General features: G+C 48.6%; 1 protein-coding gene across 2 annotated transcripts in view; it reads right to left on the bottom strand.

Moving 5' to 3' along the window:
- BOC (BOC cell adhesion associated, oncogene regulated) overlaps positions 1-16,698 on the bottom strand; it is a 55,305-nt gene that overhangs the window by 23,429 nt on the left and 15,178 nt on the right. For both annotated transcript variants that reach the window (XM_027878812.1, XM_027878813.1), the window contains exon 2: positions 318-490. In XM_027878812.1, coding sequence (XP_027734613.1) covers positions 318-402 — 85 coding nt within the window. In that variant the 5' untranslated portion in view covers positions 403-490. The remainder of the gene's footprint in view (positions 1-317; positions 491-16,698) is intronic.

Below are 16,698 nucleotides of genomic sequence, written 5' to 3'. Positions count from 1 at the left end.
AAAGGACAGAGGAAAAAGCTGCAGTGCTGTACATTTTGCATTTCCCATCACTTCTGCTTGTGCTGCACCTTCACCTTAGCTCCCAACACACCCACCCTAGTGCTTGAAGATGCACACCAGTCCCATTTCTTCTTGGCATTGCCAGACAGTGTATCTCCAAATGTATCTCCTTCTCCTCTGGAAGAGTGTTTGATCTTTGGCCAAGGCTACTGAGGAAGTAGCGGAGAGAGGAAACCACTTTGTGCTTGAGGCATGGCTACACGAAACAGCAACAAGGCAAAATAAAATGGAACAAACAGGTGAGAACAGGAACTCACTCAGTCTGGCGAAACAGGTGGCGGCTGCAAACACGAGGCAAGGGATGGGGGACATCGGCCTCTTCTTTCCACGTGTCATTGCCATCCCATGCAGTGTGACCTGGGGTGCCCAGGGAAGGGTCCCATAAGCTGCCTCAGGATGGATGCTGCAGTGGATGTGCGGCAGCGGATTCCTGTGGATGACAAGAGATATCATGGATGAAACCCTCAGAATTCCCTCTGCTTTCCAGCCCTGCCTGGTTTCTCTACCAACATCCCTAAAATGCCACAGATTCACTGAGCCAGTGGCCCGAGGAAGCTACAGACACTAATGCAAGCACTCATCTTCTCCAGCCTCTCCCCCAGGCATGGTTGTGAGTCTCCCAAGACATCCCACCCTCAGCACTTGGTACACGTGTGTACACAGACACACAACTCCCCTTCCCCATTTCTGACTTGGCACAGTCAATGAGAGCAATGCACACCGGGCAATTTTCAGGAGAAAAACGCAATCCAACAAAGCATCACTGAAGATCTTCAGTAAGTGTTGCTGCCACTTCTTGGCTGTGTCTGGAATATATTCTATCTTGAACACAAACGTAAATGAGTAGTATAAGTCCCAAGCCACATGAAAACAGAGGTGATCCTGCAGTTTTACATTCTCTTCCTGAGGCACTGGCCATGTAGCTACTGGGCATACCTATTTTTCAATCCAGATGGAACTTCTTAGGAGATACAACAGTTTTTCAGGAGATCTCTGAAAGGGATTATTCTGAAGTGAAGGGGACACTTTTTCTTCAGGATAAAGAAATGCCCAGTTCTAAATTTGTTTAAATTCAATGCAGTAAGCTGGGGACAGATTACACTAATTCGGCAAAATACATCTTTATTCTAAACAAAGAGGCTTAATCTATGAAAAGATTTCAGATTAACTGTTCTGCCTGAAATACACTGCCTATTTTGAGTAAAACTACCCTGTCTGGACAAACCACCAGGTTCATATCTGAAAGCATCAACTACCTCCAAAAAACTAGAAGTGCAAGGCCACTTGTCACAACCCAGGTTGCTGTGAAGAGCTGCACACTGCAGCATCTGCTTTGGGAAGACTCATAAACTCAAGCTAAGGCAGACAAGCCAGGTCAGGGGGATTAAAGACCTTAGTGGCTGCTCCAAGAGACACCTTAGATCTCAAGACTGAATTCAGCTTTAACCAAAGGCAATGGACTGAAGTCAAGAGGAGACTTCCCTCTACAGACATTGTAATCCAGTTACAGGATTTTGAGCTCCCTCAAGATGCAGCACTAAGGTGACCTGCAAGTCTCAAAGGAATTGCAGAATTGCTCCTATGGCATATCTACAGGAAGAAGCCCAAGACCAATGCAGCTGTGGCAGCCAGCACAAGCAGCAGTTATATTGCCTGCTCCACCTGCAGATAAACAATGAGCTCATTAGCTGCAATCACCATCCTCAAGAACACCTGGACCCTGCAGAAAGTATTCCCTACTTTTACTGCTGCTTCAGCCATCAACTGTCTGAACATGCCCTCTCCACAACCATCTCAATTAAAGGGAGGGGACAAGTCCCTTCCAGCATAACCTCCCAAATTAAACCTCCTAACTCCTGAAGTGGGGACTGACCCAGACTCCCCTCAAGACGCTTGGTGAGTTGTTCAAGGTCAGGCTGATTACTCTTAGGAAGGAACTACAGCATTTGGGGAAATGTGAGCTGCTCTCAAATGACTTTGCTTGGTCTCTGGTTACAGCAAAGGTGCAAGAGTGCAGTATGGGGCAATGTCCATGGCCAACCATGCTGAGGTCCATGTTGTGATCACAAGAATCCAGCTAGCTGGCTTGCAGGCATAGGCATCCCTGCAAACTGGGCTGTCCCTCTGGCAGCCTCACAAGCTGTCCCCTTTGTCCCCACCATGTCCCAGAGCACTCCCTGGGGTAGAAGTCATGGAGGAGACATTCATATAAAGTTGAGAAGATAGAAGAAAAAGAAAAGCCTCCCCTGAGCTGGCAATTTCAAAAGGAAGCAACACCAAGTAAAGTGACCTGCCCCTAGAGCTTTGCAAATGCCACAAAGGGCATCTTTACATGGCACTTTGCTGGCCCATGTGAGCTCAGCTGGCTGGCCGGCCCAGTGGGCTCCATGCAAGGCAGCTCTTTCCTGGGAGCCACACAGTCATGGTTAGCATGGCTGTGAGGCCAAGAGGACAAGCCCTGCTGAGAGGCAGCGTAAATTAGGTCAAGCTTGGCATGGCCCAACGTGGCTTCCAGGCATCTAGGAGCATGGAGAGAGCTCAGACGATGGGCATATTCTGAAGGCACCCACAGAACAGGTAGGCTCATCATCTACCTACTGCAGACCACAGCCCTTATACAGGGGAAAAATCTCTGGGGGCAACCTCCAGTGCCAAAGCAACAGGACAGGAATGTCCCTCCCACACACTCATCCTTCTTGATATTCACTTTCCTCACCTAAGAAGAGAGTCTCGACAATTTCTCCCACCAACCAGCACACACTGTTGTACAAGATACCGTAGTGATTGACTTGGAGAGCATCTGAGTTACTCAAGTTCATTTCTTCATTTAAGATAGCCACCAAAGCACCCTTCATTATACTAAAGCCACCTCGGCAAGTCACCACTGGCAATGGCTGTAAAAGTGCCCTAGGTCTCTCTGTACCAGAACATGCACTGTTGACACCACTGCTGATGCACAAGTTAATGTCCCACTATTTACACTCATCTGGAAAAGACTTTGAGTTAGTTTAGGCTTAAAGACACCTCATACTCTAATGTCTACTGGAGACAGAAAGCCTTACACCGATGTAGAAGGAACATTTTGGGGTAGGACTTAACCTCCTGTTCCTCAGTGCTGGAAGCCTACAGAGCTGACTCATTCCCCCTATCAGGATGGGTTTGGCAGCAGGATGGAAAAATGTTGGACGGAAAAGAGTTGCTCCTTGGAGCCCATGCTGAGGGAGGGGGTAGGCAAAGACGTTCCCAACCAGACCTCCCTGCAGCTCTGCATCACACGGAGTCTTTGGCCAGAAGGGCAAAGCCAAAGGAGCAGAAATGTGCACTAGACCCTTCGTGAGCTGGGACCACCCAGGCACATCGATGCAACGACTAAACTGGCTGCTCCCAGGTCTGTAAAAAGATGAAGAGCAAAAGGTGGGGAGAAAAAAGGGGAGCTCAAAAAATTTGGCCACGGCACTGGGCAGATTGAACAGTATTGAGCAGAGAATGAGGAGAGAAGGTGTGTTGCAACAAGTGTATAGTACCTCCCCAAACCTCCAGGCAAGAGTACAAGCTCTAAATAGGGACATGTGGCCATTTCTTTCACAGCTGAGTGAAGTACAAAAAGTAAATAGCTAGCATAAAAATAATGAGGAAAATGAATGAAAACATCAATTCCAAAAGAACTATTAGGATCCAGGGCCAGATTTTGAAATTCTCAGCTTCCACAATTGAAGCCAGATTTTCAAAAGCATTCAGTTCTTGACATGCTGAGCTCTCCTGAATAGGCAACCAACTTATTTCGATGCCTAAATGGGAGCTGACCTCTTTTGAAAATGCTGCCCTTAAGCAGCTTGCAATAGTGCAAAGCATGGAACTTTATTAATCAGGCAGCTTTCGATCTGCCTGGTGTCCCTGCAAGCGGCACCAGAGTGGGCTGCAGTGGGACAGGCAGCAGAGGTAGGGAGTGAAGGAGGCCCCAGGCACTCCAGCTGACTTCCCAGAGGTGGTGGTCCCAGGAAAGGGGTTGCACTGGGAGCTGCCAGGGTGCTGCATGACAGTGTCCTGCTCTGCTGCCTCCTCTCCCCAGGGCAGGTACCCTGTGAGGTGCCCCTAATTGCTGACACTTCTGCAGCCACCAACACCACTGGCCTCAGGAACTCCTGCTTAATTGCTATCTAGGAAAAGAAAGAGTTAAAGTAACTTAAAGTGCTTCAAGGGGGAGGGAAAACAAAAATTATTTGTTTATTTATTTTAAATTCTTTCCTGCCAGGTTAAAGTAACAATTTCCTGTCGGTGGAGCCCTAAGTCCCTTTCAGACAGACCAGTAAATCAAAGGAGGGGCCATTAAGAGAACAAAATTAACGAGAGCTTCATCAGCTCTGGAGGGGTGGTAGGGGTGTAAAATCTGTCGGCTCGGCTTCCCGCCACACACCTAAGCCCAGCGAGGCCCCTGCGAGCAGATCCAGCTTCGTTGCGGCCACGGAGGGCACTGCAAAGGCAAGTGGAAAAAGGCAAGAAAGGAAAACCAGAGGTGAAGATATAAAAGGGAAGAAAGGTGCGCGCGTGTGCGGGGGGGGGGCAACAAAGCTCGAAAGGAAAAAGGGATCTGAATTAAACACAGGCAGCAGGAGAGGTGTTTGCTGATTAGAAACTGAAGGTTTTACTGAGGAAATGCTGCTCACAGCCCCAAGCCCCCTCCTGCTTAACAAGGGCCAGCCAAGCAGCCCTTGTTACTGCCACACTGCCTGTAATTTACAAGCCTCCCAAATGGGAACCAGCCTCTACCCCGGCTCCGGGGCAGCATCCCCGCACCACACGTCCCAGCTCAGCCGCGGGAATGCAGAGGCACACTGGGACCTGCGGAAAACTCACTGATGCACGTGGGGGTGGTTTGGGGTTGTGTCGGACCTCGAGCACCTCTTCGTGCAAGGGCTGAACGGCAGGAAGGGGAAGGGGCTGCTCTGCACTGAAAGAAAGGCTGCAGCAACTTCAGCCCAGCTACCAGCTGGGGACACCCTGGGTGACTCTGGAGAATTCACTGCAGATGGTCTCTGTTTCCAACAGGTCAAGTAGGGACAATGATACTCCCAGTTCTCTGTTTTATACATTGAGACTTGAGCTCTTCAGAAAAAGCAATGTCTTACACAGTACTGTGTGCCAATTTTACTTGTAATCATTAGTTTTTAATACAAGACAGTATTTTTTTTTCCATAGAGTATAAACCACTGAAAAGGAAAATATAAACGAGCCACAGTACCCTTTTGTTTTACAAATTAGGGAATCTGAGGGCTAGAAGAGAAAGCCAACCTGGCCTAGGGTTATACAGTAAATCAGTGGCAGGGCTAGAAATCAGATTCACAGAATATTCTGAGTTGGAAGAGACCAACAAAGCTCATCAAGTCCAGCTCTTAAGTGAATGGCCCATATGGGGATCAAACCTTCACCCTTGGTGCTATTGGCACCATGCTCTAAATCAAAAGCTCTCTGACTGGTACCTCCATCCCATCAGGCAAGTTACTCTTGGATACCATATCTTTTGCATCCCATCTGAAAAATGATACTATAGAACTGTATAATCCTCTAGTTAAAAAAAAATACTGTCCAGGTGACATACCTGAGCAGGTCAGCTGCAAAGTTCCTGCATGATTCCTGGGCATGGACAGCAATCTGGGCACTCCTGACTGCTTTTCCCAAAACCACCGGACAGTAGCATCCCGCAGGACGAAATTAACTTCTCCCTACCCCCTATCCCCATTTCAAAGTATTAAGTTCACGCTGTTAAGTTGTACTCATTATGCCTGAAAGGGTTTGGAAAAGGACAAGCTGGCAGCAGGAGAGATGCTCCCCCTTCCATGTAACAGCATGGGCACCCAGTGGGGATGAGGGTGCAGATGCCATATGGAGAGGCAGGATCCTCAATAGGAAGCGGTTGGTATCAGGAATGGGCAGAGAGGCAGAATCCAATGTTACACCACTATGTTTGAAGTCAAGGAGGTAGCACAGAGTATGTGCAAACAGGGATAAAAGCTTGCCTATTTTTCCCTCTAGCACTGAGAGTGTATTAGCTCTTTTAACACAGCCCTTGACTAACTGTATGAGGAGTTCCCCTCCTCTCTCTTTTAATGTGATTAGGCAAAAAAAAGACTCTTACTGGCTGCTTGTGAGCTCAGAGGCCATCAAGAAGCCACAACAGAGAAGGCCTGGGATAAATTCATGCTTATACTCAGGAGAAGAAAAATATCCACAATAAAACCTGGCATGGCACAACCACCATACAAATCAGTGAGTTTGCCTGAGACCTGCAAATCCCACTTGAACACTGAGTGACCCTAAAGCAGGGCCACAGTTTTAATTTGAGCAAGTTGTGAGGAATTCAGCAGCAACAGACACCTCTCTAAAAAATAAACGAAACTTCCAGGTGGAACAGCTCTTTTTCCTTGAACAGAATTGCTCATGCAAACCAAACTGGCAACAAACCAAATTAAACCAAACATGCAACAATCTTTTTTTTTTTTTTTTCCGTCTTCCTCAAGATAAAGCTACTTTCCTGAACAGTTCCTTCCTACAACAGCCTGCAGCATCACCAGGGAGAGGACTGGGCATGCTGGCTTTGAATTAGCAACAGGATGCAAAGCCTTCTCATCGCCTGTCTGAGTTTTGCTCATATCCCTGAAGAACCAATGCCTGCAGTTTCTGGCACCTCTCCATCCGACGGTTTCTCTGAACTGAGTGCCACTTTCCAGCTGGCACTGATCAGGCTGACTTCACTGAGCCCCACTGAACCCCTTCACGTTGGCATTTCGTCAGCCAGCAAGCGTGAGGCTGCTTGAAGGATGAAACCCCACCCTCATATGGACTACAGGCTCCACAGTGTCACCTCGGTGGTGACACCGCAACGAATGGGGCTTGCCTTGGGCGCTGCCTGCAGCATGGTGGTCCCAGGGTGGCTGGACCCACCAGCCTGGGACAGCCCTAATACAGGCGGGCCAGGGATGCAGGGATGGCCTTGCCCCGCAGGATACGCCTCCCTTTTTCCACAGCTTACCAGGAGAGGAGCCCTGTGCTAAAACAGACTATGCATGCTGGCTTTTGCTGCCCCTTGGCGTGCCCTGAAAACAGCTCCAGTCCTTGAAAAGACAAGGCTAAAGCATAAGAAAGAAAGAAAACCCACGTCCTTTCTTCAATATCATGCTCCCCCCATGCCCTAGACACTTAATTTCCCTCCTTCTCCCCCCCAGCTTCCCCCTCCATTCTGAGTAAATTCAATTTGACAACCCTGCTAATTGGATAAACGCTGCTCCCTACGCTCCTTTAAGGCTGCCCGCTTTTCTCTCCTTGTTTTTGGAGGGCGATTGTGGCTGTTCTTTAACATGAATTCCATCTGCTTTATTTCTCCTCTGTCCATTCAAGACCCCTCCTGAATATGTATGAGGAGTTGCACCCCCCCCACCCCCTTTCTCCTCCATCCCACCTCCCTCCCTCATCACCCCCCCATCCCTCTCCCTGCCCTCTCCCATTGCCCGGGACAATAACCCCCCAAATGCCCCCTTCTCCCACCCCAGCCCTTTTTGCTTTAGATAAACACAGGCAGTGTCAAGTATGAGGAGGGGGGGGGAAGGATGGGGTTCAACTGCCAGTCAAGCCTCGGGCCCTCAATGAAGCCCGGAGGCCTACCCTAATCTGCTGCATGCTTGCCATATGGGAGCTGTGTTGCCCTGGGAAACACTAACAGGCAGAACGGAGCTTAATAGAGTCCATATTCATTGTAATGCAGTGAAATGGCTCGAGGGACTATTGCCCCTTGGGTCTGTTTTCATTCTTCTGTTCCCCCTCTTTCTTTTCTCTCTCTCTTTTTTTTTTTTTTTAATAAATTTTTTTCCTCCCCTCCTTCTCCCCCTCCCTTTTTTTTTTTTTTTTTTTTTTTTTTTTTTTTTTTTTTTTTTTTTCTTCCTTTCAAAACGACCAAGTCCCTGGAGAGCTCTAATCTGGAGAGGCTGGGGGGCTCCCCAAAGGGCTGGCCAGCCGATGGGGCAGGAGCGGGAAGGGGGAAGGGAGAGGGTGGAGGTGGTTAGGGAGGCGAAGGAGAGGTGGAGGGCAAGAGGAAAGTAGTAACTAATAAGCATGCAGCCGGCCAGCTGTCAAGATGCTGACAATACTGCTTCGGGTGCAAAGAGCCCGGCAGCCAGCGCTGGCACAGAGACTGGCGCAGGGTCCTCCCGGGAAGCTCTTGCCTCTCCTAAGAGCCTCCATCCTTGTCTGCCGAAAGCGGCACAAGCAAAAAAAAAAAAAAAAAAAAAAAAAAAAAAAAAAAAAAAAAAAAAAAAAGAGAAAAAAAAAGAAAAAAAGAGAAGGGCGCAGATGGAGCGTGCTGCACAGCCTCTTCAGAAACAAAGTGCACCTAGGAAACAGATGTTGTTGCTGCAACAAGCTCAGAACTGCTGGCTGCTCTCCGTCTCCTTCTCCCAAGCACGCGAGGGGAGAAAGTGGCCCCGCAGCAGTTGCTGGGGCTGCCCCTGTGGCTGGGACAGGATGCCTCTCTGGTCAAAACTTTTCAGTTCAACTTAACTCCCAACCTGAGAGAGCTGCCATAGTTTTAGATCTACTTTTTCTCTGCACTCCCCATCCTTCTGTTCTCCAGGTGGATCTTTAAAGAGCTAAGGAATCCCAAAGAGGGTGTACACCTGCACCACTTATCAAGGGGTGCAGGCTGTGTATTCATGGTCTTGATCATCAAATGTCATAGAATTAGCAGAATCACTAGTATCAAGGTCCTGTGTGACCCTGACCCCACAGGGGTGCAGCTCAACCTATTCTCTTGCCAAGGTTGGTGTCAGACAAAAAGGTCAGGATCCCCTCGAGAACCACATCAGTGTAGTCATGTACTTATGACAAATTACCTACTCTGGAGTGTTTTCAGTTTGCTCACACCTGCTACAAACTCAGCTCATGGTGCAGCAACAAAGTCTCACTTATCTGAGGCTCTGCGATGGGACAACCTTGGATCTTCACTGTGAGAAACACTTCAGAGGAGGCAGCAGGAAAGGGGTTCCCCACTGACACAAGTGTGATGTGAAAACAGGCCTTCAGTCTTAGAAGCAAGGGATTTACTGTACAGTATTACTTGCCTGAAGCATCCTCTCTCTTGCCATATGAAAACAATACCCACTTTATCATTCTCATCACAAGCAAAGCCAGAGATCAGCGTCAATTCAGCCGGAGCTGCAGGCAGATGCTGTACTAAACACGGAATAAGAACCATCCCACGTCCTGCAGACTTCACACCGTTGGGTAACACGGGTCACTTGATACAAGCAGTAACAAAATTTATCTATATACAACCTTTTCCTGTTTGGGCCAAGAGGCAAAGCGCGTAACAAAGAGCTAGGAATGAGGAAGAGTGTGCACCTGGACAGGGAAAGCCCAGGGGATGGCTTTGCTGGGGCCGAATGCTGCGGGACACACAGAATGAGTGGAGAGCACCAGGCCATGCAGCTGTCTCTGGTCTGGGCTCCACTACGCCAAATCCCACATCAACAGGAGCTGGGCGTCAGGTTGTTCCCCTCCCTGTCAGCAACTGCAGTGGAGGAGAGCGCTGGGAGGGACAGGCAGTTCCCACCAGGAGCTGTCATCGAACAGGCACAGATGTGCCTGTGGCCAGTTTACATTACTCAGGGCACTGCTTTTGTTTTTCCCTTCCCATCCTTTTCAAACAAAAAAAAAAACCCAAACCTTGAAGTCTGATGTTGAGGCTCTAATTGCTGCCTGGGTCAGGGAGAGGTCAGAGAGAAGGCAGCCCCAGCAGATGCAGGGAAAGTGATGCTGGGCAAAAGCCCTCTGAGATACTAAAGGTAAGTGGGGAATAAAGGTGGCAGAAAGGAAAAGGCAGGAAAATTAGATTGAGATGAGAGGGTCAGGAAAGACAAAGAAATGGGGAAGTTGGGATTTTGGCCAATTTCTTTACGTTACATTTGTCCCCATTGCTTCAGAGCTTGGTCAGGCAAGGAGCAGGCAACTTCACAGCTCACCTACCATGTGTGCATCCAGGTTCAAGTCCTAGCCCTGCCTTCCTCCAAGCATGGGCTGTCACCTGGGATTATCACCTCTCTCCCAGCTGCCACTCTTCCACTTTGCTTAAATGTGGCTTACTTAAAATAGCAGGTAAACCACCCTGCTCTCACCAGAAACTCCATGCTGCTCCAAGACAAAAGCTTAATCAACAGATGTGCTTCCACAGTGTGCTCTGGTCCCAGCAAAACAGCATTTTTCCATGGGAAAGCAGGATGCTCTCCTCCAAAGGTGTTTTTGCTCAGCTCTGCACTGTGTCACTTCCCCCAGTAGCTTCTGGAGAGCACACACCCCCAGCCAACTCTCACTCCCCAACCACAGGACACCAACATGTTGACCAGAACAACCATTTTGCCACTGATGTGGCAGCAACGCTATAAACCCTGAATCCTAGGCTATCTAAAATCATCCTACATGTAGCTGGACCAATGGTCACGAACAAGAAGAAGGACCACAAATCATGGCAAAGGTGTGACATGGAGCTGCCCTGAAAAGACCCATCTCTGGTTTATTGTTTGTCACATGATGGGGTCAAGCTTGCACAGGACAGACAATAAATATCACAGCACCCATTCATGCTGGTAACCACCAGTAGAAACACTCCCCTCTCCGTATAACATAAACCACAGCACAGAGGAATGGTATACCAGGCACACCAGTCAGCATCTGCACAAAGCACAGCGGGAGTGCTCAGGGAGAAAGGAGCATTTCAGTGTGTCTCTCAGCTATGGCTACCTCTGAACTGGGACCTGGATGCTCTTGCTCACAGAGTAGATCACAAGCCAGAGAGACAGCAGCTATGGATGCTTTTTGAGAGCAGCCCATGTCTTCATATTCTTAAGCATAAGCCTACTTTTGAGTACCAAATTAAAAAAAAAAAATAATCAAAATCATCTTTGTCTGGGAACAATAGAAAAATCTTGTCCATGTCCAACCAGAAACAAAATAGAATGAAACAAATAAACCAACGACCCCTCCCCCACAAACCGGAAAAGTCCACAGAAACTGCCAGCAACACCGTTAAACCTTCCTTGGAGGAAGCTGCTATGGGGAAATTTTCCTGTTGGAGCAGAGCAAAGACCTGGATAGTTTTCCTAGCTTTTGAACTTTCTTCCAGTGTGTATTTGAAGAGCAGGGGTGCTTACAACAGCTGTAGTAAAAAACTGACCGAGCTTATCTTAAATATAAGCCAGTGGCACAGCAGAAATACCTGCTAAAACAATGCATCCTCTGGATCATAACAGAGGACTTGATTCTGCTACCACCAAAATCAGCCTGATCTTTGCCATGACTTCAATGGGAGCAGGCCCAGAAACTGCATTAACAAGTGCAAGGCTAGTTTAACACTGCTGACATCAAAATCCAGAAGAGCACACAAAAGAGACAGGACAAAGTACTTGCCAGTAACGTCAATACAAAGTTTAATCCCCAGATGGCTGGCTTTAGAGACATCCCCATCACCACCATAAAGAGAAACTGCCTTCTAGTTTGCACTCCTTTCAGCAATGACTTGTTGCTGGGATGCAAAAGAGCACAAGCCCATTTTTCTTGTCCTTTGAAGATTTCTTTTATAAATTTGCGAATAAATGGAAATTTTTACTCTCCATAGCTGTCACTTAACTGCTTTTCACTAACAATAATAATTTTGTTTATGGGAGCAGGTCAAAAGCCTGTAGAACTCTCTGATGGGACAAATTTCCCCTGCAAGACATGTCACTACTAAAAAAACATAAGAGGAAGCTCAAGGCTAGCAAAACAAAGGGACAGAAATGACTGCCCACAGAAAATGCTCTGTCTGGTGCCAAACACCCAGGTGGGGTGTGGGTACTCAGCACCGAGTGCCAGAACCCAGATGGGCTGAGCCACAGCCCACATTTGTGCCATGACCAGCAGCTGCCACGCTGCTCCAAAACCACATAGAGGCGAAAAATGATGGGGGAGGCACTCACCGTACGGTCTTGGGATGGGTGACAGATTTCCCCTGTCCCAGCTATGGACAGGGTAGCATCGTTTGGGTTTTTTAAAAGATTGTGTCTGCATGTGATTTGCCTCATCTGCCACCCCAACAATAAATATACCTCTCCAAAACTAATGGTCATGTTGAGGACTGTGAGCCAAACCCGGCAGGAGATGGAACAAGACCTCACGTTACCCTGCAGAGACAGAGGGGAAGGGCCAGCATATGGTTTCTCCCTGTCAACAAGATGATGCTCCATAACAAAAAGGTGGCAAAACACTGATGCCTCAGGGCCTGGGAAGGGAGACACACCTGCCCATGCCTCAGCCAGACATTAGGACACACTGGCAAGCACCATGGCCAGTGCTGGCCAAGCAGCAGCGCCTGCGATGACTGGGCACAGCACAGACCTGCCCCTGGCTCCCCTCTTTTCACCCTTGCCCATTCGCACTCGTACCCACATTAAAAGCAGGAGCACAGAGCCGAAGGCACCTCCCCTGGCCTTTCACACAACAAGCATCAGCAGCAATTCCAGCTGTAAAGTTTGCTTTCCTTGACGCACAGTTTACTTTCTCCATTCCCCAGCATCCCACCCCTGCCACTTACCCCTCACTCCAAAAAGGCTCTCTCAAACAGGCTTAAGCTTTAAACAAATAAGGGCTTGGCAAGCAGCAGCCTGCTCCTGTTTCCCTCCCTACCACCCCTGCTCTCCCCCCGCCGCCTCCACCTCTGAGCCGTGGCGCAAGCGGAGCTGGCGAGCGCCGCGCAGGCATAGAAAACAAACACGTGGAGCAGAGCCAGCTGTGAAGTTGGATTTGGCATACACTGTTTGCAGAAGGAATCAAAGCACATGGGAGAAGGGGGAAGGGGAGAAAGGGGGGTAGAGTGGGGACTAGGGGTGCCCTGGCCTCAGCAGGAGAGCGTGACTCCGTTACAAAGCCCTGGCACATGCCTGAAGGAAGGTCTCTATGTATGGGTGCTGATCTTGTGCCCTGCGTGGATGTGGAGGGGAGAGACAGCCCTACAGCCACATTACCCAAGCTATTTGGCATCACACTTCCCCACTCCCTTTCCTAGCAAGATGAACTGTTTTTGCACGCGCTTGTCCTCCCTCTCAGGTAAAATTACTGTGTTCTGATGCAACACATGAAAAATAAATACACTTCTACCCCTCGGGGCATGCAATTCTCCCCCTTTCTTTCTTAGGGTTTCTTATTTCTGATGCACACTATGCTCCAGGGCCCCACAGCACAGGAAACCCTGACCCAAGTGCCCCATCACCTCGGCTGAGATTACAGATGTTGACGGCACACATTTACACTAATCCCCCTCCAATTGTCCCTTTCTGGAAGGGTTTCAGGCAAAATATCCCTCCTCTCAAACCCAAGTTCCCAGGAGATGTCAGCTCAGGTATTATTTATTATTCTGGCCTCACCAGTCTGGTCCAACCAAGGGAATTGCACTTGCAGGCTTTAGGAATGGATCACCCATGGCCTTATATAAACACTGGATCCACGCAGTTTTCCTCACTCTCCCACCTCTCCCAGTCATCTCCATACAAAAAGAAACAGAAGCCTATGCACTCTGCCTGGTTTGGGGTAGAATCCAGCAATTTGACGTGGTTTGCTTGTGGTTTCCACCCAAACCCGTAAACCAGCCCAGGTTTGCCTGGAAGGTCCTCAGCTGTGTTTGGAAGCTGTAAGAAAAGCAGTAGTGCCCTACCTGGTCTTGGATCTCATCCAAAACAGGCCAGCAGCTGGACAGATTAACAGACCAGTCTGACCACCCAGCCACCTGCAGACATGTTTTCACCAGTCTTGTTACCACCCCTGAAACACAGTAAGATCTTTACCCTCTCCGGGCCAGCTAGGAACACCTGTCCCTCAGCATCGCTCCAAACCACCACACTGACAACAAGGGGCAGTATTTGGATAGTGCTCTTCCTGGGAATTGCATTATGGACCCCTGATCATTGTCAAGGAAGGTAACTTACCTTGGAGAAACCTTGCAATTGCCTTTTTGCTCTTGGGTGGAATTTACTGATCCATGAAAGCCATGGATCACTATAAATAAAACATTGCTCAAAAACAACCATCCCACTCCGAACTCTTTCCCTTTTGGAGGCGAATTAGGTACTGCAAGACACAGAGGGACAGAAACTCACAGTCTTGGAAGTTATGATGCCACATTTCTGGATTTGCTTCCTCTACTGGACAAAACATATCCCTACCTTGTGTCTCAGCTTTCCAGGCTGCAAAAACAGGAATAACAGAGCCCAGCTGGTACAAGCAGTAACCAGATGAACATGAGTCAGACAATTTCAGATTCTCAGATGAAAGGTGCTAGACAGGTATGTAGTGTTATTATCTGTACTGCTTCCTGGTAGCCCCAGGATTTTTAGATTAGTAAAATACAGATGTCAGCATCCTGAGGATACTGCCTCAGTAACTGAACCAAGCAGGGAGGGGCAGGCTGATTGCAACAAGGGGAAAAATATGAATATGCACCACACACAAAATATTTTGGTTAAGGGAGACAGCAACCAAGATATTATTGACAACAGAGAACTGGATAATTCAGTGGTGTTTGTCAGACTAAACTTTCTGTAATCACAGACTGCAGGGAAAGTGTTTGTCAAGCAAACATTCAAACATGCAGCTGCCAAGAACTAAGTAAACAGAGAAGGAGAAGCAGCAGAGCCAATGTGGCACCATTTGCAAATACCCCATGATCAGCAGTCACAGGCCAACTGAGCCCATCAGTAGGCACTAGTGAAGCCAAGGGGCTGAGCTACTGCAGGAGGACCCACCACCAGGCTGGACAAACAAGGAGCAATTCATGCCTTCAAAATGAACAGGAAATGCAGACCTGGGCAGGTATGGGTACAGCAGTCTGTGTGGGTTCAGTGGACACTTTCCTGCACCACACACAAGCAACCACCTGGGCAAATGAAATGAAGCCAAAAACTCTAAGCTGAAGAGAGTCCTCGAAGACAAGGAGCGATACTCAATAGCTATTGGTGTCATGCATTTAAGTACCACTTTACCTAGAAACCTGTGGTGGCAGTTGCTGTGCCTAGGAGGAGCCAGAGACCAGGGCCAAACACACCACAGATCTAAGTGCAAGCCAGCTGATCCCAGCTCGGGGGCACTGAGCAAGTGAAGGAAAACACTGGTCTTCTGCTTCCCACCCAAGTGCCTGTCCGTCGGTCAGTGCTTCCCACCCATGGTTCACAAGGCTGCTGAAAAGGGCACCTGGATGACTTACAGGGTCCAAGAAAAGGGGTGAAAAATATGCAAGTTCAGACACGCTGTGCAGTGAGTTGCGCACATGAAATTTCCATCCAGGCCTGCTGACTTCCATGGGAAAGCATTCAGGATTGCACATCCAAAATGAAGCTGAAACCCATCACAGGCAATCCTGCACACTTGTTTTTTATCCACATGTCCTTATTCTTCCCTGCTGCATCCCAACGGGTGACACCAGAGTGCCGCTATATTCATTTCCTACAGATCAGACCTCTCTTGGCAGTCTAGAAAGAAGTGTGCAAGACACAAGGCGTGTTTCAAGGCCAGCACTGGATGCATCACTTCTCTGTTAGTCACAGGTCATGGATGCACCCACAGTGGTGCTGCTATAACCACCCCTTGTCATGTTTGCAGCCCGCAGCAATCTGCACAAGTGATCAAAAATTCGCGTGTTGCAGCCAAAGATGCTGCGAAGAGGAAGTCTGTGGCCCGCAGCCCAAAGTTACTGACACCTTCTTTGTAGCAGATGATTGTGTTTATGTTCAGGAGGTTCATGGAGGGATTAGGGAAGCTGTTATCCCCCTGGGCCAGAGAAAAAGGACTGAGAGATCAAAGGACCAAAGAAACTGCTGGTCTCCACAAAGAAGAGGCTTGCAGGTTTGGTTCTGGTGAACAGTGACTCTACCTGAGTTTACACAAAGGGACTTTATGCATTTTATGCATACAGCACTGGTCCGCTCCAACTCTGAGGGAAGAGGGTAGTCTTTCCCAGTAGAATCCCACTCAGATTGAAGATACTGGACCTCCATACCAAGAAACAGTCCAGCACCACAAACAAAAACCCTTGACGTTTTTTAATCAGGAGATAAATGAACTCCTCTGGGGTCCTGACACGAGTGCTCCAAGTATTTCTAACCTGGAAGATATATTAATGAAGCGACAAAGTTGCCTTAACTTTTCTCTCTTTGCTCCCTTTCTGTATCCTCACCCTTAGTTTGCTACTGTACAACAGCCCTGGGGCAATGAAATCAGCAACCTACACACCATGCAATATTTATGGCCCAAGGCAGACACACATATAGCAGCAGCACAAGCCTATGGAGGTTTTCCACCCCTCATGCCCTCTAAACCCACATTTTCCTTACATGAGACACTGGTTCAAACCAGAGAGGAGGAACCAGTGCTGTGATCTCCCAGTGGTCCCCAGCAGCACAGGGCTCTTTTGGTCAAAGGACAAGGTGTTTTCTGAGCATCGTGAGGCAGAAGTTCCCTACCCCACAATGGGAACAGCTGAGGCAGAGTTTAGCAACATCCCAACTCCCACTAGGTGCTTCTGGCAGGACAGGAGACAGCACAGCAGTCCTGACCCCCTGTAAGGAACATACT

Source organism: Empidonax traillii, unplaced genomic scaffold (genome assembly GCF_003031625.1).
Source record: "Empidonax traillii isolate 1590-97213 ecotype Southwest subspecies unplaced genomic scaffold, ASM303162v1 scaffold46:size3806547, whole genome shotgun sequence".
Lineage (NCBI taxonomy): Eukaryota > Metazoa > Chordata > Aves > Passeriformes > Tyrannidae > Empidonax > Empidonax traillii.
The sequence above is the reverse complement of the archived record's forward strand: the minus strand, read 5'-3'. Positions and strand labels throughout refer to the sequence as shown.